Genomic DNA, 25,997 nt, shown 5'->3' with positions numbered 1-25,997 from the left:
ATATATATATATATATATATATATATATATATATATATATATATATATATATATATATATAGAGAGAGAGAGAGATTTAGATATATATATATATATATATATATATATATATATATATATATATATATATATATATATATATATATAATATATATATATATTTTTTTTTTGTTGGTGTTGTTGTTGTGTGTGTGTGTGTGTGTGTGTTTGATAGGAATATGTGGGGAGGTAAGTGATGTCATTATGTTGATAGGTATGAACTATATAATATGCCTCACAGAGGGGCTGAACCATGGATTCTGCCTCAAGTCTACTTGAACAACCCGCGCCCAGTAGCAGAGCTGCATTTTTGCCAGGAGTTTGGATTGTATTGCAAAGCAAAAAGTTAAAGTTGAGAGCATACCTGGTTGCGCAGAGCCTCAGTGAAAATCGTTCGTTGGCCTGTGGAGGTGAACCAAGGAGTAGATCATGCTAACTTCGCAGGAAGATTTATAGCTATATTATTGATAAGAACTCACTAGCCTGGGACATGGCAAGTGAAACATATCCGGGCCACCAGGATGAAGGTATGGGTACCATCCACACTCTAGTCTATCGAATTTAACTTGAGCCTTTAGGCACGGTTCCCCTGAGCCGCGCATATGCCACATCACCCCATCACTCTCCTCAGAGGAGCTCTCTACCCCACCCACCCCTCTCTCTCTCTTATTTACGTTATATATGATATATTTTGCTTGGCTATGCAGGACGCGAGAGTGAGACTTAGTGAGTCTTCCATGGTGGCGAAATTAAGCGTGAATGGTTCGGCACCATCGCATGAGCCACGTTGCCAAGTGAAATAGAAGGTTTACAGAGTCGTTGTCTTTCCCTCAAATCCCAAGCCCTTTACAACACCATGCAGTCGTATTATGAATATATTTATATTTCATAAATAAATATCGTACAGTCTAACAGTGAGACATCGCCATACGCAGGTCATCGCTAGATGTGTAACCAATGGGGGGTAGGGGTTACCCGGGCAAAGCCACAGGGCTCAAGTTAGAGTCGATGGACTATACCATTGATTGATTATACAACTTTTAATATAAGTGCTGTAACTTTTGCCTTCAGAGGTGGCTAGAAGGATAATTTGGCAAATATCAGTACGCGAGTAACAACACGTGGAATTTTAGGCTTGAGGAGAGAGGAAAGTCAATTACGTAAATGACTAACAACCCGCGACTGCGTAAAGTTTAAAATAATCGAAGACTCGAAATGATTGATAGTTTATTGTTGCAAAAATACACAACGACAATGTATTAAATTAAGTATAAGAAAGTTTAACAGTGTAATACCCTCCTGTAGCAATACGTACATTTTCTGTTGAATCTTGCGATACTTTTAATCATGCAGCATTCTCTAAGTGTACGTGCTGCTGGTCATCGGTGTGCATGACGAACATGTCACCTGCTGCATGGCAACGTGCGGCCGTACAGACAGGGGGGGGTGCTTCTTTACTGGTAGTAGACATTGTTGAATTTAATTACTCTGAAATAAGTGAAAAAAGGTTGTTATTCATTCATTAAGACTGGAGAGTATATTGTCTAGATGTGTCGTGTGTAGGTGCAGGGAGCCGAGCAGTGTTTACAGGGACGCCTGGCCTGGCCTGGCTACCCACAATCCCCGGCAGAAACGTCAAGCCGCCCAGACGTGGCACACACCTTCCTTGTAGTGGAGCCTCTGGACACTCCGAAATGGGCCTGACTTTGTCAACAGTATTCTCCCGCCTGTTTGGGAAGAAGCAAATGAGGATACTAATGGGTAAGCCGCCGTGGGGGCCTCAGAGAAGTGTGGATATGTGCCCCCGAGGGAGGCTGTGAGATGGCCTTTAGTGGTCTTCTTTTCCACGTCTACATACCGTGCGTAGCAGTAGTTGAAGGCCGCAGCCACTTTATTGGCCTTCACTCCGTGCTGGCGTTCTTCCGTCAGAGTCTCCGACTTGAGTATTGTTTTATCAGATATCGACTTGCCAACGAGCAGAAAGATGAGTCACTGGCGCCAGTGGTCCTCCCACAGCAGCCCCAGCGGTGCTCGGCCGGGGCTACCTGTGGCAGGCCCTCCCTCCCCCATGCTCCTGCCTGGCCCTGGCTATCACGCCCATCATGTGCACTATCTTAAGCTGAACTGAGGGGATTTATCCAGGTCTTTGAGAAGTTTCATCTTATTATGTATTAAATTAATAAAAGGGGATTGTTTGCCAGACCTGATTAGTATTTGAGATTTCATTTTTGGGTAAGGTAAGCTTTATATGAGCATAGTTTCTCATGGGATATCAGTTACAAAAGTGATAAATATGCTAGAGCATATTTATCACAAAACTGTGTGGTGTTGTGACGACTAATAAAAAGGTCATCTTGACCCTAGATCAGCCATCTCGACTCCTGTATCTATTTATGAACTGACAATCTCGCATTAACCTAGCAAATATTTACCTATATGAGCTAAATTAGTAACCTACCACCGCAAAATTTTAACGTAGTTTCTAGCAATAGTAGCCCATTGCCAGCATGAAAAGTAACATCAATTGTGAAGTTGAAAGTTACTGTCAAATTCACTTTGACTCTTTCTTAATAATTTCCCTGTGACAACTATTTCCATGTAAAAATTACAGTCTGCTGAAATAGACTGCTCTGGTCTGCTAAGTACTAAGCTTTAGTCTTCTTTGGATGCACCATAATCAATACGCTACCTAACAGTGCCTTATTATTTTCCAGTTGGCTTGGATGCTGCAGGCAAGACCACAATTCTATACAAACTAAAGTTAGGAGAGATCGTCACCACCATCCCAACAATTGGTAAGTGAAGACTGTTATATAACTATGAAAATACTACTTATAAAACTTGAAATTATTATAGCTATGCAAAGTATATGGTTTATATTTCAACCAGGTTTCAAAGTTTATTGCATTTAGGTTATATTTTCATCATAGTCTCCTTCAAGGGTTGATATTTGGACTGAATTGACAATTTTTGCAATAAGTTATGTAGAAAAATTCTTTATATGTAATATGTTTATCCTTTGCCAGCCACTTCACCATGATACATAAAGTTAAGAACTGTAGCATGGTGTGTGCTGTGTGTTGCCTCATACTGTGTGACTACCCTGTGACTTGCTCCCTCTGATCACCACCTTCCCTGACTTCAGTCTTAATAGAAACATGTTAATAGGACATTAATTTTTCCTATACCTGTCTTTCTTTCCATATTTATATTGTTTTTGTCTTTTCAATTGCATGCTTTTTATTTTAGTACATTAGTTTTATTAGTTTAGCCATCTGACTTTATTATTATTATTATTATTATTACTATTATTATTATTATTATTATTATTATTATTATTATTATTACTGAGATCCCTGATAGGGCATCAAGGGAAAATAAAAATTGATATAGGGCTGTATTGCAAGTCAAATCCGAGAAGTTTCGGGTCCTTACAAAGGTCGGTCTAGGGGTCGTATTACAAGTCCAATCCAAGAAGTTTTGGGTCCCTACAGGGTTCAGGATGAATAACTCTGTAAGGACCCAAAACTTTTCGGATTCGACTTGTAATACGGCCCCTAGACCAAACTGATGGGACCTGGAACTTCTCGGATTCAACTTATAATATGGCCCATAGACCCAAGCAGAATACCCTCGATGACCAGACATGGCTACAAAAAATAAAAATGCCAAAGTAAGAAGAAAAAAAGGGGGGGAAAAAAACAATGCCCAGTGAGTTAGCAGGTGGGTGTTGACTTTTGATTTAAAATTCCATATTTTAATAAAATTGGAGATAAAGGAAAGGGAAAATTGGTTGAAGAGCATGCTTATTCAATTGCAAGCTATGATGTATACATGGCAAACAGGCTGAAATTGAACCAGTAATGCCTCATGAAGAGGATGTTGATTATTTTTAATAATCTTGAAAAATGAAGTTCCAATCATTTGAGGATGACAGTTGCATGTTGATGTTGGGTAGTAGAAACTATTAAGTTAAAAGAATGATCTAAAATTTTGAGATAAGATGTACCTGCCAACAACCAAACTGGACCACAGTACTCTAAAAATGACAAAATAAGTGAAGGAAAAAAAAATGTATAACAATATTATCATCAGTAAAAATAGCTTTGCTTTTCCTTAACAGACCAGCCTTTTGGGAAGTAAGAGAAGCAGTTTTCCTAATGTGATTCTCAAAGGTCAGCTTGAAATCTAATGTTACCTCAGATAATTTTAAGGAGTTACAAGAGAGGATTATTTGATTGTCAATTAAGAAAACAGGATGCAGTGGATCGGCAATCCTTGAGTGGCTAAAAATGACACTACTAGTCTTAACAGGATTTTATTTCATGCCCCAATGCTGACACCAAGAGAAAATAAATCAAGATCCACAATCATTTGTGTGGCCACAAGAGACCTACTTTGAGGATCATAAATAAGGCAGAATAAAGAAGTATTGACTCAGTGACACAGGCCATTAAAGTAAAAGAAATGCCATGTCACTAGTATATAAATTAAAAAAAGTGAACTGAGAACTGCCCTGAGGGACACACAGACTTGATCTGATTATAACTACAAAAATATCCATCAACTTGAGTGCATTTCGTTAGCCATGGATTGGTGTACCACCAGCTTAAAAGCAACTGATGGTCTGGCACCTCCTTTAGTCAGGGGAAATTTGCGAGAGATAGCTCAAAATTCCCATGACTCATACTACTTTACTGAGCAGCTACAAGTGTCATTGTGTAGAGTACTTTCAAGCACATGCTCTCTTGGGTTGCTTAAACAACACAGCATAGTTGTGCCCCTTCAATTTTGTGAGATTCTTAGCTTATTTCTCACATTTTGCCGCTGTAGCACCAGTGTTTACAATAATAAGAGGAGGAAAAGATTCAAAAGCAGCTGCAGTGTACTTTTTAGGTTACACAGATGTACATGCAAATACAAATAAGTACAGTAGCTTTTATCAGTGGGGCACCATTTGAACAGCAGTCTTGTCAGTATCTACATCTCTGATGCCCTGTTCCCTTGGCAATTTTTCTCAAAGGGGGGCCACAACACAACGTTCCCAGCTTTCCTTGTTCTTTCTCCCTTACAACACACACTGTCTCTCACCTACCAGCTCTTTCTCTCTAATACTCGTCCACTCTTCTGATCTATTTTACTGTTGGCCTCCTGACACTTTCCCATAATGCTGCCCTCTTATGCCCTTTTCCCAAAGTTGTCGTTATTAATTTGCATCACGTGTCCAAACCTCAGAGCACTACGTTTCACTCATTCAGCCACTCATGTTGGTGTTGCACCCATACCAAATCTCATATATTTTCATTACTTTTCCAGTCCATCCTGACAGTTCATTTCCAATACGCATATTCCTGATTGCTCTGCTACATTCCACGTCCATGTCTCTTTAGGAAAAAAAATTATCCTTCTTCCACAGATCACTCAGTGTTCATTTCTCTTGCCAGGGTTCAACGTAGAAACAGTGGAGTATAAAAATATCAGCTTCACGGTGTGGGACGTCGGTGGACAGGACAAAATCCGTCCGTTATGGAGACACTACTTTCAAAATACTCAAGGACTCATCTTTGTGGTTGACAGTAATGACAAAGAAAGAATCACTGAGGCCAGTGAAGAACTTGCAAAAATGGTATGGGCCAGTTCAGCATTACAGAGATTAGTTTCTGTACTACAACATGGGCAGTTTCTAGAGTGCTGTATTCTTGTAACCAAATGTCAAAGCATGAAAGCTTAACGCAATGTGGGCTCTGCATACTTGACAAATGTTGATATGTATTCCTAGTCACTGTCCATTGTATGTATATAGTTTTTACCAGTTTTCTGTATTAATTGAAACCCTTTCTTAGTATTTTGACTAGCCAAATGGAAGTCCCAGAGCAGTGTCCTGTATATGTGGGTAGTACATTGTTAACTTATCCTGCAGTGGGTTGTGCTGAAGTGTTTGTCTCTGTTTGCAGCTGCACGAGGATGAGCTGCGAGATGCTGTTCTGCTGGTCTTTGCCAACAAGCAGGACCTTCCCAACGCAATGACAGCCGCTGAACTCACTGACCGCCTCGGACTGAATCAGCTAAGGAACCGAAGGGTGAGTGGTATGTGTGGGGTGAGGAAAGGAAGATTGTGTGGTCAGCAATAGAATAATAATGACATGGTTTCTGGATCTGAATCTGGACGAATAATGCGCAGGGCACCCGCATAGGTGCATAACACGCATATTTGTGTTGGCTGTTGGGGGGACGGGTGTTAGTGTGATATGTTTGGTATTTATGGATGTGTGTGTTATGAGTACGTTGGCTGTTTGCGTTGTTTTTAGTATGTATGTGGATCAATGTCAATGTGAGTGTTTGTGATCTTGTACATAAGTGTAAGTCTGTGTGCTTGTCTGCGTACGTGAAGAGGTTCCATGTTTATCTGTTGTTTGATCCGTGTTGTGATTCCAGGCGTTCGAGTGTAATTGTTTGTAATGAACCTAGCCGCCTTGGTGTTGATTTGTTCTAACCTATCAATGTTTCTTTGTGTGTGAGGATCCCACACCGTGGAGCAGTATTCCAGTGTTGGTCTCACAAGTGTGTCATAAGCTATGTGTTTAATGTCAGGTGTGCAGTTATGTAAATTCCTCCTCAAGTGTGTTTGCATGTCTTCATTGAATATAATATTTTTTTTAGTTAGATAATGTATAACTGGTTCAAAAGCTGTATGATGGGGTGACTAGGAAAAGTACATGAAACATCCCTTAGCAGAGGCAACACAATTTTTTTTTAAACTAAGAATAAATAGATAAGAAAATATGAAATGGGAGAAATTTGTGAAACCTTTTTAATTTATTTTTAATCAGAGACAAAACTAGAAAAGTAAATAGCCACCATATCCATATACTTTTTATTTTATTTTAGTCTTTTCTTTTTATATATTCTTGTGCAATGGGGAAGCCTCTACCAAAATCACATCTTACCAGTATTTTTATTTCCTTGCAGTGGTACATCCAGGCAACGTGCGCTGTGCAGGGCCAGGGGCTGTACGAGGGGCTGGACTGGCTATCGACTGAGCTCTCCAAGAAGTAATTAATCACTGGAGAGACAGAATGAAAGGAACTGGGGGGCCCTGTTGAGCTTGAATGGATATAACATTTATGAGCACTTTTACCAGAAGATATTTATTGTTTTCTTTATATTTTTGTCTTGGGAAGATTCCACTCTGAATAATCCAGCAGCTGGGATAGGCTACATTCCTTGTTGCTATGATTTATTGACAGATTTTCATAGTTTGTAACTTCCTAATAAACATATTTGACAACTGTTGTGTTTCATATTAGATATACCATTGTGTTTGTAAATATTTGTGGATTATCAAGGTGCGGCAAGAAGCAGGTAAGTTGTGACATTTAATGGAGTTTAAGAAGAAAATTATGGGTTAACTGGAATTTGATATGCATTAGGGAAAGTTTTCATATAGTAAAAATAGATGCTGATTCTCTCTCTCTCTCTCTCTCTCTCTCTCTCTCTCTCTCTCTCTCTCTCTCTCTCTCTTCTAACCACCTAAACAAGGACTGATAACCCAATAACTCAAATAAGGGATCCCAGGCCTGCCGTGTGCAACAACCACGAACGAGGGTACGATGAAGTGTTATAATAAAGGTGACTGGTGCGTTATAAGCCCTGAAAAAAAACTACAAATCATCTTTGGGTATGTTATTGATTTTTCTGTGTTCTTATTACGTGTTTTTGTGGTTTATTTGCTGTTTTAACCTCTAGCGGCGGGCGGCAGAGGGCAGCACCATCGCCTTCAGTCCTTTCCCGGGAGGAGCAGCGCCGAGACCGTGAGTGCCGTTCTTATTTTCCTTATTTTCTCCCTTACTATCAATGTCCGCCCTATATACCTCCGCCACGTAGTTAATTGGCTCACCTGTAATCCCTTAGGCCAGGTAGGAGCCATGGCCGCCTTCAGATCACCCAGATAAACGGGGATGAAGAACCGTGATGGGAAGGGACGGATACAATGGGTTATATTTCCTTAGCGGCGAGGCGGCGATAAATATATAATTAACCTGATTTTCCTCAACGCCATGGCTTGTAGGTGTGTAAATAGTGAGCACTGATTGAACTTATCTATTTGAGTCCATTGTTTTGTCTATATTTGTTGTCTTGGCGCCATTTCGGGAGATCAATTTACATTTTTTTCCCTTCGGCCCCTCGAGCTAGTGAAGACAACCCAAGCACGTGTTTAGGGAAGACAAGGAGGGGTTAGTTTAATATTTAGGGTCTTTTTAGTGTCTTCTTTGTAAATGGCGTGGTTATATATACAAGGAAAGCTCAATTTTTAGTATTTCTGGCATCCTTGAGCTAGTGAAGACAACCCAAGCACGTGTTTAGGGAAGACAAAGCGGGGTTAGTTTAATATTTTGGGTCTTATTAGTGTCTTCTTCGTAAATGGCTAGGTTATATATACAAGGAAAGCTCAATTTTTAGTATTTCTGGCATCCTTGAGCTAGTGAAGACAACCCAAGCACGTGTTTAGGGAAGACAAGGAGGGGTTAGTTTAGGAATACAAGTCTAAATAGTTCGTTTTTTATATATAACACAATTTCATATACTCAAGAAAAGTCACGAGGTAGTGGTAAGGTTGCGTGAGTCATTCCTGCTTGGCGAAATAGTACACGAGTCGACGTGGCCAATATTTACTTCATTAATTGCCTACCATAGCCTTAGTATACCTTTATTTAATGTTTTCTGAGGCTTCAGGTGATGTATAGGCCTCATAACAGGAAGCTTAAGATGTTTTGATTGACTGAAATGCTAACATTTCAGTGAGTTTGTGATTGGAAGATTATAGCTTTATCAGGTTATTGGAAATGTGCTATTAATGGTTATATAACTTTATAGGTAATATGGATAAAGACTGGGGATTTCTTTTGCAAACCTGCCATCAATTTAATCCAACATACCTCTTTGAATCTTCCTATGAATGGCTATGATGGAGCTCTTATCTTTATGGTTCACTTAACCTTATCTAGCTTAACCGCCTCCTATTATATTGTTCTTAAAATATCCATACACCCAGTCCTCCCATATCACCCAAGCTTAGTGCTGTTGATGGGAATAGCTTCCTCTATAGGGGTTGTACTTTTTTAGTCATTTGGCGGTAGGGTATTTCTCCAAAATAGCACCCAACTGCTGTATTTGACAGCATTTTTTCTGGTATATTGAAGTCCTAATCATCTTAGATAACCATTTTCATTGTATATTATTTGTTCTTAGATTTTAGCAACTAATTAAGTACCGATACCGGTTATATTAGTGGCGATAGGTTACTATTTTGGCAACAGTAGGTTACTATCTTTCTTGCATTAGGTTACTATTTTAGCAGCAGTAGGTTACACTGTTAAGGTTAGGATCTTTTACTCTGAGAACCCAGCATGGCAGGGTGGGTGTTCAGTTGTGGTCTGTTCTGCTATCTTGAAATGGGTGTTATTCTGAATACTTATTGACAGTAGTATTTATTTGATAAGGTTTATCACCCCAAGTTATCTTACTCGACCTTATACGTCGTCAAATCTACAGTAGTTACTTCCTATCACGGTGGGACAGTCACTCAAAAAACGTGTTCCCATGGTGATATTTCAATACCATATTTTCTGTTTTCTGTCAATTTCTTCCACATTATGCCATTATTTTACATGGTGAAGGTTTGCCAACAGTGCAATTAAATCAATTACATCTCTACAGGTGCAAACACCAACCACCACCACCACCACCACCACCATGCCAGAGTTGACAGAGATCGAGAAGACCTTCCCACCAGCGGCCGAGGCGGCAGAGGATCCCGAAGCTGGTTCAGGCTCTGACTCAGATGCCTCAGAAGTAAGTGTGGGTGTGGGTTGGTGCATACGTGTACGCACATAATAGTAATTATAGTAATGAAGGGAATGATGATTTTAATTGACTAAAGAAATTACAATGTAGGGAATTTAGGCAACATAAATCATGCTTTTAATGTGTTAGTAGTACTACATACATAAGTGTGTGTGTGTGTGTGTGTGTGTGTATTTTGTGAAGGTATCAAGCCTCGTTGTGTAGATGAAAATTTTGTGTTGCCTAATTGCTAAGGGTCAGTTCTGTTTTTTTTTTTTTTTTTTTTTTTTTTTTTTTTTAGTGGGTGCATGCATGTGCACAGGCATGCAGTTCTTTGCAGTTCATGTGAGATCAGCTTCACCTTTATCTGTGGTGTTGTGGTTAGCTTGCCTAGCTATGACTGTGTGTCTAGGTTGTTTGCCACCCTGGGCTGCAGTTGGCAATTAGCCTACCCAGCTGCTCAACCCCCCCCCCCCCCCCCCCATTTTTTTTTTTTTTTTTTTATACAGCAGAGGAAACAGCTCAAGGGCTAAAAAAAGGAAACACTAATGAAAAAAAAGCCCACTTGATGAATGTGTACCTGGGGAGACCTGGGAAAGGCTTACCGTTGTAATCTAGATCTCTCATTTGTCCAGTGTCCTGGATGTCCTGGCTTAGGGCAGAGGATTTAGTACTGTTCTGGGACTGATGGAAGATTAACCCGGTAGCAGAGGGGATCATGTATCTTAATGGTCCCTCCAAGCGAGAAAGATGAGAAAAAATCACCCCTCACATAAACCATTTCATAATATATGTCAAAGTATTTGTGATCAAATTATATATCATCAATTTGAGGGGATTATATCATGGCACAAATTTGGCCCGTCGCTGCTACATGACAAAGCCACAAATTTGGCCCGTCACTGCTTCCGGGTTAAGACTGACAATACAGTAATGAGCCACATGTAAATGTTCTTGGAAATGAAGAGAAATATAATTATAGGATACAGAAGAAACACCAAGGAGAAAATCTAAGAAATAATTAAAAGCTCAATTTGCCATCCTGTAGTGTGTTTTAACATCGGACTTATGTTATGTATAATATTAATGTGACCTTTATATGTTTGGATCACGTACCTATTTATGCGTTTTTATACCTTTTGACTGCCTCCGTTTACTGTAATTGGCTGTGTTTGCAGGAATCCCTTCCGGAGCTGGAGCAGGGCGGATCTGCCACAGCTCCCACGGTCACAGAGTCAGCCAAGGCTGTCAAGCAGAGTCGGTCAGAGAAGAAGGCGCGTAAGCTTATGTCCAAGCTGGGCCTCAAGCAGGTGCCTGGTGTGAACCGTGTCACCATCAGGAAGAGCAAGAACATCCTCTTTGTCATAAACAAGCCCGATGTGTTCAAAAACCCCGCCTCCGACACCTACATTGTGTTTGGAGAAGCCAAGGTGAGTGGAATCTGTTGCTGGGGGTGAGCTGCCAGGTGTGGAATCTGTTTGAGGTCATCTCTTCTTTTCATCCATTTGTGATGGATGTTGATGTCCATCTGTTTTCTTTACCCATTCATATTTCTGTGTAATGTGTAATCTTGTCTACTGATTAACCTATATTTGTAGCATTTGAGTTTCACGATTTAGTATTGTATGTATCATTTTTCTTCAATCATGTCTCATTACAAGCATTGTTGCCTTTTTTTTTTTTTTTTTTTTTTTTTCCTAAACTTTTTGGGGTCCAATTTAATGCTTCATCTCACAGTTTACCATGGATGTTTTCTCCTTATTAACATTTCTGGCCAATTTACTCAAGCCCATGGGTGACATGCAGTTAAATAAGAGGATGGGATTGGAAGTCCTTATCTCTTCATAACAACTCCTTATCTTATATCAAGTAAGCCAGGGTCTTCATTACCTTTTTATGGCATGTGGCCTTTTTGGGTGATAACTTATCTATTTATCAACAATGCTGGTAATGCGGCGCCAGGGAATGAACACTCTAATAATCATCAATCAGTGACTATAACTTAAGTGTATATATACTGTTTAATATATAACAAATTTTGCTAGGTACCTTTATTATGTTTATTCCTTAATATTTTTCCCCGCTCATCTTCCATAACAGTCATGCTTCAACCATTTCCTATGTGTTATCAAGGACTTTTACTTGTCATTCATCTTTATCTCATCTGTGTTATCACATCTATTTACTCAATTATTCCTCTGGTCATCCCTATTGCTTACTCAGACAAATCTTTGCTGTTTAACCTGGTAGCTGCGGGGGTCATGTTTCGTAACCCGTAAACTGCTACTAGGCTGTGGCGAGCTATGCTTGTGGTGCGGCAATATTAAAAAAAAAGTTGCGATTACAGTATCGGTAAAGATAGCATTCCAGTGTCTTTGGAGGATGACACTGCATCTACTTGCAAAATAAAGGTGTAGTATTTATTTATTTATTTATTTATTTATTTATTTATTTTTTTTTTCCCCCCGGATAATTGCTTTCCAAAGTTGTATTTTGGCGCGAATGGAAGCTCCTCTGTCAAGCAGTGTTGTCAACGCCAGCAACACAACTGGCGATGCGGTAATTCATGTCATGCATATGCGCGCGTGTGTGTGTGTCTACACACACACACACACACACACTGTGTATGTGTATATATATATATATATATATATATATATATATATATATATCTATATATATATAAATATATATATATATATATATATATATATATATATATATATATATATATATATACATACATATATATATATATTCATCATTCATCGCACTGTCTCCCATGACTGATGGTGAGCGACTGTGGGTAGCTGGGCTGAGCGGCACGTGTGACTCAGCTGCCTTGTATAGGCCAACCGGCCTCTTGCAGACTCCTTACGTTCTATTGTTCTTATTATTTTGTGCGAGAGGCAGTTTTACCAACATACAGAACGCCTCCCTTCTGAATTCCTAACAAATTGCCGTTTTTTCTCTTCTGCTTCTTTTTATGGCTGAACCTTGATGTTATTGTGTTTATAACTTTATTTACAATGTAACAGAGAAGAGACAGTGAGTAGAATCGTGAATTCATTGACTCAGTAGGCTTCCCATACAAATGTCTTTATCACTCTTGACAGACAACAAACTAATGACAAGATCTGCATGACTAAGATGAAAAATGTAACATGAGATGCTATACTAACTAGGTAAAAAAGATTTGAGGGTGTACAAGGCTCAGCAATTTTATAGAAGCAATTAAAAAACTGCGCTTCCAAGAGGCGTACAGGTTGTTTCCGAAGAAGCCGCCTGAGGGGCGTACAGCTGTTTATGGGTTAAAGGCCCCTCTAAGCGAATTAATGAGAAAAATCATCACTCACGCAAACCAATTCATAATATACAGTAATCCCTCGCCATATCACGGTTCACTTATCGTGGTCTTGCTGTATCGCGGATTTTTAAATTGTATCGTATCGCGGGATTTTGCTGTAAAATAAGCATTTTCTAGCCTAAAAAATGAAAACGATATAAATCAGCGTAATTAGGAACACACCTAAATAAGCACTTACTCACCCACCTATTTTTTTTTTTTTTTTTCCGTCACGGCCTATTGCACCGTTATTCTTTTCCCTGGTTCACTCCTCCCCTCTTTCTTCTCCCTCTCCGTCCCCGTATTTTTGTCCTTCCTTCTCATTTCTTTCTTCTTTTCCTTTCTCCTCCCTCCCAGTTTTTCTCTCTTAATATCTTTCCCTCTCACTCACACCCTTTCTCTCCCCCTCTTTCCTCACCTTTACCTGACCCTCCCTACCTCTCTTTTAATCTCATTCCCTCCCACTCACACCTTTTCTCCCCCTCTTTCCTCACCTTTACCTGACCCTCCCTACCTCTCTCTTAATCTCTTTCCCTCCCACTCACACTCTTTCTCTCCCCATCTTTCCTCACCTTTACCTGAACCTCCCTACCTCTCTCTTTTAATCTCTTTCCCTCCCACTCACACCCTTTCTCTCCCCCTCTTTCCTCACCATTACCTGACTCTCCCTACCTCTCTCTTCCCCTCCCATTTCCCTTGTTTCTTCCTTTCTCACACACTCTTATCTTTAGTCTTATCTCTCTCTATCACTTACTTCCTTTCTCCTTCCCCATTAGATGATATGAACACACACACACACACACACACACACACACACACACACACACACACAGAAGGGGAAATGGTAAGGGTGTGTGGAGGGAGGGACAGAAGTGAGTCACATCATGTCCTGACCAAAGCCCTGACCTGAGTCCCTTCTGTCACTCCTTTCTCATTTCCCCTTCTGTGTGTGTGTATGTGTGTTTACAACTAGGTAAACACACACACACACACACATACACAAAAGGTGAAATGGAAAGGGTGTAGGGAGGGAGGGGCAGAAGTGAGAGTCAGGTCATGTCTTGACCAAAGCCCTTACCTAACTCCCTCAGGACCTCACCTGACTCTCCCTCAGGACCTGACATGACTCTCCCCACTGTCCCTCCTTCCCCACACCCTTCTTGTTTTCATCCTCTTTATCTCTCCCTGTTTCCTCCATTACTTTTCCTTGTTCTCCCTTACATCCTCTATTGGTATTTTTTTTTTTTCATGACTCACTTTGTCCCTCTCCTCCCTTTCCCCTTCCGTATTTACCTAATTGTGATATAAAAGAAGTGAGCTACACTCATATTGTCCTTTCTCTGAGTATTCTTCCGCTTCGCCCAACTAATTCCTGCGTGAAGTTCGTATTTACGAAGCAAATGTCGAAAGTCGAAACAAGAATTATAGTATGATTATAAAGCCCCACAATAGACAAGGGATTACTGTATATCAATGCATTTGTGATCAGTTAATGCATCATTTAATTGGGGGGGGTTATATCATGGCAAAAATTTGGCCCGTCGCTGGTACACACTAAAGTCACAAATTTGGCTCGTCACTGCTACTGGGTTAACCCAGTAGCTGTGGGGACCATGTTTCTTAAAGGTCCCTCTTAGTGAGAAAAATGTAAAAAAATCATCACTCATGCAGACCATTTCATAATATGTATCAATGTATTTGTGATCAATTTATGCATCATATGTTTTGGGGGGTCTTTATCATGGCACAAATTTGGCCTGTCGCTGGTACACGGTAAAGCCACAAATTTGGCCCGTTGCTGCTAATGGGTTAAGAGGAGATAATTTGGTAAATGTTAGCAAGCATAAAGTAATGATATTTGAGAGGGCAAGAGAGCAGTCTTGCTTTTGGAAAACCCTACAGTTAGGGCAGAGAGGATGACAAGAGTGTAAGATCTGGTTGGGGGAAGAGAGAATGGAGAAAGTGATTGAATGTAAGTACAGTAAACCCTTAATATAACGGATTTCGGATATAACGGACAAGGTCAGACGGTCAGAAATCCACAGGGGCCGACCGAGAATAGTTTTTGAACCACCCGCTTCCAGTAACTACAGTAGCTTCTGCTAGCCACCTGACCCTCCTCCCTTTATCTGCTGCCCCATTCTTCGGTTACTGTAGTCTTTTTCAGCCCACCTGATGAAATATTTTCCTCTTCGTGGTCACCATTCAAATGAAGAACATATTTATACCACAAGAAAGTCTTGTGCATCAATCCAGGATATAAATGTAATAGAAAAGAGCCAAGTGTTTGTGAGTGTCGGTACTGACATATATTAAGGGGGTCGAGGGGGCCTAATCTCCTAGTTAAGTAGGTTAGGTTAAGGGAAGAAGACGCCTTCCACCTAGAGGCTGACATTAATTTGTTTCAGATCGATATGAAATTTGGTATGTAAATGTCTTAGTAGGTTAACTATACAGTGTCCAAGTATCACTGAGATCCGATCATTAGGTGACGTGAAATAAATTATAATGTGCTCGGTAAATGCCAATAAATGTTGTCAGCATTAATCAAAATTACTCGGGGTTTTTTCTTCTTAATGTCTTGTGAATCAGTCTGTATAATCCAGATACATGTAGCTCTAATTCTGTTGATTTAGATTTTCATTTTTGGATTGCATATTAAAAAAGAAAAAAATCTACAAAATCATGATGACAAAACTTTAGCTTTTTTTTTTTTTTTTACTGAGATTTACATACATTTTTTCGAAAATCTGAACTTTCAGAAAAATTCTCCTTTCTTTCCTCTTTCTAAACATACCTTTATGTCTGCAGTCAGTTAAAAACCTGACACCGTGATTTTGCCCTAAAGGTCAAAAACCTTACTTTTGAGATACGAGCCATTTTCTTCTGAGTAGTGCATATCATCATATGTACAGGCTTTATGTGGCATTATTGTACATATATATTGGGATAATAACAGCAATTAAAGGTAATTCAATGTTTATTTTAGTGTTTAGGCATTATGGTACCTGTTCTGTAATGAGGATATTACTCACTTGCAGGTGAGGACACGTGACAGTGACGGTTGAGTTGTAACGGGCTTGTCGGGGGGCGTTTAAAGGGGTGTTGATTAAGACTTCAGCTTCCTTAAGGCGAATTATATTCGTAGCCTTTATGTACAAGAAGCGACGGAGCGAGAGCGACTGTCGTTGTGTGTCAGTCGGACTCTCGTGAAGGAGTGGCGAGTTACAGGTTGGAAAATAATTGTTACAATTGGTCACGTATGTCAAGGTGACCTCCACGCTTTCATCGGAGTGCGAAGTATACAAAACTGAGACGGTAAACACTGACGGACGACATTCCTATAAGGTGGCGTGATCTATCTGTCGTGGGTTTTTTCCATTGACAATTGTATGCCTAATTCGTGGTGATATTAAATAATAATAATACATTGATATCCTACTATAACAGAGTCAAACAGTTACAAGTCAGCTGAAGCGTCTTTCTCTCCCAGCATTTTGTGGATGCTGTTGAAATAAGGCTTTCCAGTTGTTTGCAACTAAGTATAAGTCTTTCTTCATCTTCGTCAGGAGGAGGAAACTCCTTATTGAACAGCTGGCATCGCAAAAATGTCCGTGTTACTTCTGGTGCTATGGTAGTCACTTATGATGGTGGAGGTGAATGCTGGGAGGTTGAGGGTACTGGATGAGGCAGTGGTGATGACTCAGGTCGTGAGGTGGTGGCTGGCTGGGGGGCGGGAGATAAGTCTTGCTCACCCGAAGCTACGCTCTCTTCCCTTCTGCTCCTCCTCCTCTTAGTCATCTTCATAACTTTTTCTAGGTGCGTTTTCCTGAGCTTAGATGGGCGACCCATGGCTTCAAATCCTCTGAAATTCAGGAACAGCTTCGCAAAACGAGAAAGATGCTTGGGAGCTGAGCGCGTGACATCCACCTCTCAAGGAGTCAGAGGGGACACTATGGTCACAACCGTGACTCTCCTCCTACAACACTCTCGCTCTCTCGATGTTGCCATATGATAGCTAAAAGGGTAAAAGCACAAAAAAATGCCACCCCAAAAAAACAAAAAAGCTTCAATATCATCAAAACCATAAGCAACAGCAGTAACATGTGGCTTGGAGCGCGCAGGGCATTTAAATAATGGTAAACATAGGCGATTTAAAAATATAAGGAATGATGGTATCAACTTGCGGTTTTCACAGAAGATGCCAGACATTTCAAGGGTGATTATGATGTTAATAACTCAATATTGACATCTGGGTCAAAAAATATTATTTTTTTAGGCGTCTTCTCCCCTTTAGTAATGTTTGGTTAGTAAATTTATTCGGCACACGATGTGGGGTGTGGAAATATGCAGCATGGGACAGGACATGGAGGCGGCGTGCATGGTCCAATTCGCGGGCCGGTATTGCGAGAAATACCTTCTTGCAGAAATAAGTCTCTCTGCTGTCCATTACACATGCACACTGTGGGAATACACGGCAGGAAAAAGATTAATTTGCCTGGTTTTGTTCTAGTTGGTCCACTTGTGATCTTTGTGAGCAGTGAGTGAAATGTAGAAACTAAACAAGTTGAACATCTCTCTGCGAGTTATTTTGCGGCTGCAGCTGCGGGCTGTGGCAGGTGTAACACAGGCATGAAAAAGTCAATCATTTAATGATTTGTGACACAAATAGTTAACAAATTATTTCGTAACACCCCGAAAACCACCAAAAAAAAAAAAAAAAAAAAGTTTTGTTTGCCAGTGTGAGATTGGCGCACTTGTAAAATTTTACCACCCCTGCAGGACCCCACTGCCAACCTGGCAGCCTTAGTGCCTGGCAGTCCATCGCCAACTGTGCTATGCGGCTATACAGACAACGTGCAGACAACATACACAATAAAGTTTTTTATATATATACCTACGTTGATTGGTTCATCAGTATTATTTTACTTTTTTTTCCGCCGCTTATGACGGACTTTCGGCATTAACGGACTAAGGCACCCCCCCGATTAGTCTGTTATATCGAGGGTTTACTGTACTAAGGGACAGTTCTGTGTAAGCATCATGAAGGGAGAGATGAGGGTGGGAGCTGTGAAGGGCAGACAGGTAACTGTAACAGGTGTGTTGCAGAGTTATGATAGGAAAAGGTGTGAGGATGGGGGTAAAGAAGGATTTGAGAAATGGCATTAGCCTCCCAATTGTCATATACATCAGACATGGACATGGAAGATAGCAAAGTAATCACCAATGTCAATATTATTCTTATTGCCTTTATACATTTCTTCAGACATGTAACTCACCCATGTATCCTACTGACTCAAACTGACCCTCTTTCCTTCCACCTACAGATTGAGGACATGAGCCAGCAGGCCCAGATGGCAGCTGCCGAAAAGTTCAAGGAGCCCACCACCAACCCAGCTGCCGACACTGCTGCCCACACCACAATACCGGCAGCTATACAGGAGGACGAGGAAGAGGATGATGAGGAGGTGGACGAGACTGGCCTGGAGGAGAAGGACATTGAACTGGTGGTGTCGCAGGCTAATGTCTCGAGAGCTAAAGCCATAAGAGCACTAAAGAAGAACAGCAATGATATAGTAAATGCTATCATGGACCTAACGATGTGATGAGGCAGTGTGGCGCATAACGGACCCTCAGAACACTTGAACAACCAATTGACTACCGTTACAGTTAATTGATACTATTATATATACGGTATATTAAAACGATTTGTGTGATACTTGTGTTTGCTTTGTAACTTAAAAATTGACAAAAAAAAGGAAATAGATCTATATTCTGTACATTACAAATTGGCTGACATGCAGGGCCTTTTATTTTGGCTCTTCATAATGTATGTACGTAGGTCTCTGTGCCTCTTCCTCCTCGGCACTTGGAGCTCTGTCCACTCATCCTAATAATAGTATGTATTCCACCACCAATTAAACTATTATGGATTATTCACACTTTCCCCCAGCCTTCTCTGGATGTGCCTGACCTATTTGTGTGAGTAATTGTGGATAGTGAAGTGACTGGTTAGCTGACAGTTGGCTCTCTGGTTTTCAGATGTCTGAATGCACCATCTCATTTATATAACAGTTATTAGCAATGTTGGCCGATTGATAAATTAGTTCTTTGGTTCCTATTTATTTGAGGCGACTGTTGACATTTCAGCTGTGAGTGAATAATGGGATTTGAAATGGAGTTAGTGAGAAATATAGTTGGAGCACTTGAGAATCAGTTGGGACAGGAGAGTTATAAGATGCAGAAGCTAAACAAGGGATGGCATGCTGAGGGGTCTAGTCATATCAAAGGAATGGAGGGGTGAGGAATGCATTTTCTAGACTGGTGTGGCAAGGGGTGTACAGAGTTTATACAGATTAACTTTGCCTAGAGGAGTTTAGTGTTTAGGTTATACAATAATTAGGGAAAGGGAACATTATCTTATTTCAATCATCACATTAGCATTTTTGTTTTTCAGAGTTATAGTGTAAGAAAATTTTCCCCTCCATTTCGATGTATTAGTGGGATGATCAACCCCAAGGAGTCTAGTGGCTGAAGCTAGAATGTGTGGTCACCTCTATAACCACATTAGACAACCTCAGTCCAACTTTAGTTGTGACTTTGTGAAACATCTTGGAAGCTGTCACTCCTGAACATCAAATAGTTAAGGATATGAACATTGAAACAGCCTACAGTGAAACGAGATATAAAATTGATTGGTAAGCATGGAAAGGATTATGCATATTTTGTTCCTTTATTGTATGTTTATTGAATATTTTTTTTAGCAATCATAAACAGTAGACAACAAGTGCATTGGAGAGGGTTACACAAGGATGAAGTGTGAGTATGGGGGTAAAGAAGAGGAAAAGCATCCTCCCAACTATCATGCATACACGAACGTGGAATGTAAGACAGCAGTTACGAATACTCGCATTTGAAATTAGCTTTTTGAGGTGCAAGTGGTGGGTCAGGACGAGTTGGAAAAAGTAAATGAAAGTATAAGTTTCGGGAAGAGTAGCAGTGAAGGAGTGGCTGAGTAAGTGAAGCCAGAAAATTTTAATTTACACAGTGGGTACTTCATGGAGTATAGATTTATGAGGTCGTGTGGTGGACAACTTTTCATAAATAAAAGTGCGAGAGGAAGCGACGGCAGTAATTAATGATGAATGGAACTCGTCATCGCGTGTCGGAAACCCGTGTTGTTGGGAAAAAGAAATCACGGCCTGTTGTGAATAATGGCTGTGTCGGGTTGATATATATTGCCGAGCCTGGTGAAGTAATGTCATGTGTACCGACTGCATAACAGTTGTGTGTGGCAGGATTTAGGGTAGCCTATACTCCCTTACATGGAAGGTCAAAAATAAATGCTGTGGGTATAATGTGCATGACTTTTGTGATGTAATAACGCCAGGTCATCAGGGAGCCCTCGCCTGCCTCGGGAGTCGGCGCCTCATCTGCCTCGGGACTCAATGCAATACCGCCCGAACGAGAAGCCTCGCCAAGCATTCGCAATCTCGGGAAACATCTTTTAATTAATCTCCAAAATTGAATTCTCGCTGCATTCTGGATTTTTAAATGACATATTAGTATTCTTGGAAGTTAGAGCGGGCGGGGGCAATAAGAAAGGCGAAAATATTTAATAGGAATTCATTCAGTGAAGCTCGAACTGCGCCGCATGAACAATCAACACACCGCCATCTTCTTCACCCGCGGCAGTGTTGTAACCTTGTGTGCGAATCGTGGACTCCAGGGCGCTGTACAGGGGGAGGTGTAGGATATCCAGGAGACCAGTAAGTATCCTGAACTAATAATTACTTGTCAGTTGAATTGCTGCCTTCTGCATTCATGTGTTGAAAAAGCCTGGTGCAAGGGGAGGGTACGACGGTTGGTTACTGTTATTAAGTGAGGGATGAATTTTATTACAGAAACGAGCCATTTTCACCGGATAGAGTTATTAAGATGAACAGTACGATAAGATATATGTAACAAATAGTGTCAAACGCCGGAGTGTGACGGGTGTGACTATAGATAAATAGCCTACCCCTTGTTTTCGTCGTAGTGTTTATACCTCCAGTGTGTGGTGACATGTATTTGGCTGGACATTTAGCTCATCACTGCCCTGCGGCCCCTGCCTGCCATCACCCTGTCGAGCCGTGCGGCTGAGACATGATCAGCACAAAGGGAAGGATGGAACAGTAAACACAGGAGACGGGTCACGGGACACGCCGCAGTGCATCAGCTGATTGTGGAGGGTAGTAGAATTGGGGGCGGAGAGGACTGCTGCCTGTTCCAACAACACCTTATTTTAGTCTTGTGTAGAATGTGCAAGGTTATATTGAAGAGGCTGTGTTTATTTTTCTAATGAATTCTTTTCTCTGTTTCTTCGTAAATGCGTTAGTAATTTGTATTTCCTAAGGGAGTGAGTAATATGAGAGCTAATGTCTAGAGAGGGAGTAGCTTCCCCTTTTATTTTGCTAGAGCTCCCCTCAGGCCAGCAGAATTTGAGCAGATGAACAGTATTTCTTATTATATACCACAGCCAACTCCATAATCACTACAATATGAGGTTCGAATCGTCATCCTCTCCCTTGACTAACAGTTTGACCCTTTACCGATGAGCTGCCACGCCTTTACCAAATTCTGATTTTGCTTCTGTATATCACAGGAGTGCATAAGGCAGTTAGTTAGGTAGGGACAGACTGGGTAGATTATCATAAAGACGTATGCTATGCTTAGATTAAAAGCTCGACCACAAAATTGTCCCACGTCCTTAGTTTTGTTTAGATTATTAGGATATCATGTTAGGATTTGAATAGATTAGATTATTTTAGTATAGTATAAATTCGGATATAGCGTCTTTAGTTTTTGTTTTATAGATCATGTTAGCGTATTTAGTTTGGCTGATGCCCTGAATTAATTTTAAGCTTTCGAAATGAGGTACCCCATTTCAGTTCATTATTAGCTTCTTTCTCCTTCGTCTTGGGTGTGTTCTGAACCTTCGCTACACCACTCAGGATCAGCTACCATCTTTAATGTTGTTAGACTCCCACTCTCGTGCAATCTCCTTCCTTTTCTCCTTTCTCTCCTCCCCATTCTTCTTTCTTCCCATTTTCAAGTATTCCCTTTCCCATCTTTCCCTTCTGTCCCATATTCTTCCCTCCCCTTGCGTCCGCTTTCCCATCTTTCCCTTCTTTTCCCTATTCTTCCCTCCCCTTGTGTCCCCTTTCTTGTTCTGTGCCCAGGTTTACGTCCCCCCCATCACCCTATCGTCTCCCTGCTCCCTCTTCTTCATCTCCTCCACTTCTCTTTTTCCCTCCATCTTTCTTCATTTTCCTTTTCGAATCCTGTCCATGCACGACTCTCCCCCTTATCGTCTGCTCCTTCTGCACTCCACTTCTTTTTCCTTCCACCCCCACCCCCCTTACCCCCCTCACCCATTCTCCCTTCACCTTCTTCACTGGTTTCCTTTTCCATCACATTTTTTTCTTTTCTTCCTTCCCTCCGTGTTCTCTTCCCTTTCTTGTCCTGTCCCAGCTCCCTCTTCTGCATTTTCTCCACTTTTATTTTCCGTCAGCCACCCCCCCCCCTACCAGTCCCTTATCCCCTCTCACCCACTCCCTATTCACTTTCCTCACTCTTTTCATTTAGTATCACATTATTCTTTTCTTCCCTTCCTCCGTGTTCTCTTCCCTTTCTAGCTCTGTTCATGCACGCCCCCCTCTCCCCTTATCGATTGCCTACTCCCTCTTCTGCATCTCCTCCACTCTTTTCCCTCCCCCCCCCCCTCGTCCCCCCTCCCTCCCTCGTGCCTCGGGTCATTCCGTGTAATGGGTGGCCTTTAGTTAAGAGGAGTTTTAGCACCCTGAACCACACTTGGCCACGCCGCTATGCACTTGTGTTGCCTCGGCGTGTGTGGTGGGGTGGGGGGGTTGCCTTTATGTAGCGTTTTATCTTTGTTGTGTACCGAGAAAAGTGTCGCAACTGTGGTGTTAATGTTATATATTGTTGCTGCTTCTAATGGTGATTATGGTATTGCTACTACTAATACAAAAACAACAACAGTGACTACTACTACTACTACTAGGGGAGAGCGGTGATGATTCGGCCACTTTTTAGAAAAATATTTTTAGAAAAAGAAGTTTAAGAAGTAGTGTAATTTTGTTGATCTTAAAATGTTCCTCCATCATTTGGCTCTTTAGGCTGCTAATATGACACTCGTAGCTATTTCCAGTTTTTAGATGTAGGTGATGAAAGACAAGTTTCTAAATCGCCAGGGAGGTGGGATGGTACGGACACTCATAATACTCGCCATAAAATTAATATAACTTAAGTTTGATTGGCTAATAAACAAGATTATATCTTCTACAAAACATTTGTATAAGGACAAAAGTATCCTCTCAATATTTAGAGGGGAAAAAATAAAAGGAGAACTACAAGAAATATCTCAAAAATTTTGGTATTATGGCTTTCTTCTCTTCTCACAAACATAATATCTGAATATAAATCAACTAAATTAACCTTTTTATAACCGTTGCAACACCTATAATGTTTAAATTGATATAAAGTTAATAAAAATCATGAAAAAATCAACTGTCCGAATCATCACGACTCTATAAAAAGCAAATGTGCGGTCACACTCCTTTTCCAGCACGAGGCTTCACGGGTGATCGTGTTATACGGCAATACCTTCGCCGTGCATCGCTGCGTCACCGAAATAATTTACATCTCGCTAATTGGCACGTTTTTGAAGTGAGAGCTTACGATACACCCTGAAAATATTACATACGAGATGCAAAAAAACATAAAATAGGACTTGCATCGAAAATAACAGCTCTGAGGGCGTGGTTGTCCCGTGTGGGCCAAGGCAACAAAGTTTTGCACATTCACACAAAATCTCGCGGCACTCAGTCCCATACACTTTACAATAAGTGCTATGGCCGGACCATCTCACTGTCCGAATCATCACCGCTCTCCCCTACTACTACTACTACTACTACTACTACTACTACTACATAAATGATACCTCCACCCATGTTTATTTTCCCGACACATAATCATGGAGGGCTCCATAGCTTGGAGGTCATTAGCCCTAACTCTGTTTGCTAATGACTGTGGCATCCAACCATATCACTAATACTACCTGACACTAAATCACCCATCATCTATTACGTCTAGATCCCCCTTTCCTTCCCCACTCAAGTCACTCCCGACCCACCCTAACTACTACTACTACTACTACTACATCTACTTCTACTACTACTACTATTATAGTCAATTTCAGGGTGTCTGTAATAAACTCCGTCCACTATTAGTCTGCTCCTTGTGACTGAAAAGCGGCTTGAGATCAGGCTGAGAGAGAGAGAGAGAGAGAGAGAGAGAGACCCTTCAGCCATCCTAACTTTGATGTTCTTGTGGAGGTCAGATTTAGAATGCTCTCTCTCTCTCTCTCTCTCTCTCTCTCTTTGGCACGTAGGTACTGGCTATTCTGCTGATTGCCATGGGTGAACATAATATACTTTAATATCCATCGTTTCGCCCGCTTCCATCATGAATCTCGTCGAATTAACTGTAATGGATCACGCACGTATTTTTATATAGTAGTTTAGGGATGAGAATAAATATGTAGGCTGCATGCAAATAAGCCGACAGGGGGATTAACATAGACGAGCTGAGCAGTTATGATGATGGTGATAATATAGGTAGATCATTTATGTGTATATTTATTCATTATTATTACTGTTGCTATTACTGGTGTTATTATTATTTGTAGCGGTAGCAGTAGCAATAGAGAAAGTGGTACTAGTGGTGGTGGTGGTGGTGGTAGTAGTAGAAGTAGTAGTAGTAGTAGCAGCAGCAGCAGTTGTAGTAGTAATAGTACTAGCAGTCGTAGTAGTAGTAGTAGTAGGAGAGAGAGAGAGAGAGAGAGAGAGAGAGAGAGAGAGACTTGCTTACTACATATCGTAAACAGTCACAACAACCTCGCAAAAGACTGAAGGACACGAAATTGAAAGTTACTAAATGTGTCTCTATTTTTCCTTCTTTTCCCCATCATCATTTTCATTTCCGTCATTACTTTTTTTTTTCTCCCTCGTCCTCCTTTGCAGGGGTTGCGAGTCTCCTCCAGCGCGAGCCTCTTAATTAAGTTCACCTGAGTAATCAAACGTCCGAGTACCTGCTGAACGCCAGGTAAAGATGAGGAAAAAAAAGTGAAAGCGAAATGAAAAAAACGATATAATTTAGAAACGCGACAGAAACTTTTCCTTGACTTAAGTGCGTGTTTTTTTTTTTGTTATTTGTATTTGTGTTTGTTTATTTATATGTGTATTTGTGTGTATATGCATCTCTCTCTCTCTCTCTCTCTCTCTCTCTCTCTCTCTCTCTCTCTCTCTCTCTCTCTCTCTCTCTCTTGTTCTGTAATTAAACGCGCATTTTAATCCATTTTTTCTCATTTACTCCATTTTTTTGCTCAGTTATAGTTCATGGATCCATTTCACAATTTGCTCATCTCTCTCTCTCTCTTTCTCTCTCTCTCTCTGGATGTTGGACTCAATAACCGCATTAGTAAATTTGCAGACGACACAAAGATTGGTAACTCGGTTCTCACTGACGAAGACAGGCAAAGCCTCCAAGCGGATTTGCACAAAATTTCAGCTTGGTCGGATAGATGGGAGATGCCCTTTAACGTAGACAAGTGCCAGGTCCTTCAAGTTGGAACGAGGAATAAGAAGTTCGATTACGAAATGCGCAGCGTTAAACTCAAAAGCGTTCAATGCGTCGAGGACTAGGGGGT

The 25,997-nt window shown here is 40.8% G+C and overlaps 3 protein-coding genes across 4 annotated transcripts in view; all 3 read left to right on the top strand.

The window, feature by feature from the left end:
* The first annotated feature begins 1,620 nt into the window (after positions 1-1,620).
* LOC127006684 (ADP-ribosylation factor 2) lies at positions 1,621-7,328 on the top strand. The gene is made up of 5 exons (XM_050876879.1): positions 1,621-1,800; positions 2,754-2,834; positions 5,484-5,665; positions 5,994-6,119; positions 7,009-7,328. The coding sequence occupies exons 1-5, from the start codon at positions 1,734-1,736 to the stop codon at positions 7,093-7,095; spliced, it is 543 nt and encodes a 180-aa protein (XP_050732836.1). The 5' UTR covers positions 1,621-1,733; the 3' UTR covers positions 7,096-7,328.
* Positions 7,329-7,785: 457 nt separating this feature from the next.
* Positions 7,786-19,164, top strand: LOC127006682 (nascent polypeptide-associated complex subunit alpha-like). Of its 2 annotated transcripts, none has more exons than XM_050876875.1 (4): positions 7,786-7,850; positions 9,757-9,891; positions 11,061-11,312; positions 18,556-19,164. In XM_050876875.1, the coding sequence occupies exons 2-4, from the start codon at positions 9,793-9,795 to the stop codon at positions 18,832-18,834; spliced, it is 630 nt and encodes a 209-aa protein (XP_050732832.1). In that variant the 5' UTR covers positions 7,786-7,850; positions 9,757-9,792; the 3' UTR covers positions 18,835-19,164. The 2 variants fall into 2 exon arrangements, with proteins under 2 accessions (XP_050732832.1, XP_050732831.1); XM_050876874.1 differs by lacking the exon at positions 7,786-7,850 and adding an exon at positions 9,624-9,642.
* A 1,707-nt stretch (positions 19,165-20,871) lies between these two features.
* Positions 20,872-25,997, top strand: part of LOC127006683 (uncharacterized) — a 91,448-nt gene continuing 86,322 nt past the window's right edge. The window contains exon 1 of the mRNA XM_050876877.1: positions 20,872-20,997. The gene's annotated coding sequence lies outside the window, so the exon portion shown is untranslated. The remainder of the gene's footprint in view (positions 20,998-25,997) is intronic.

This window comes from Eriocheir sinensis, chromosome 33 (assembly GCF_024679095.1).
Source record: "Eriocheir sinensis breed Jianghai 21 chromosome 33, ASM2467909v1, whole genome shotgun sequence".
NCBI lineage: Eukaryota > Metazoa > Arthropoda > Malacostraca > Decapoda > Varunidae > Eriocheir > Eriocheir sinensis.
This window is presented reverse-complemented; position numbering and strand designations above follow the sequence as displayed.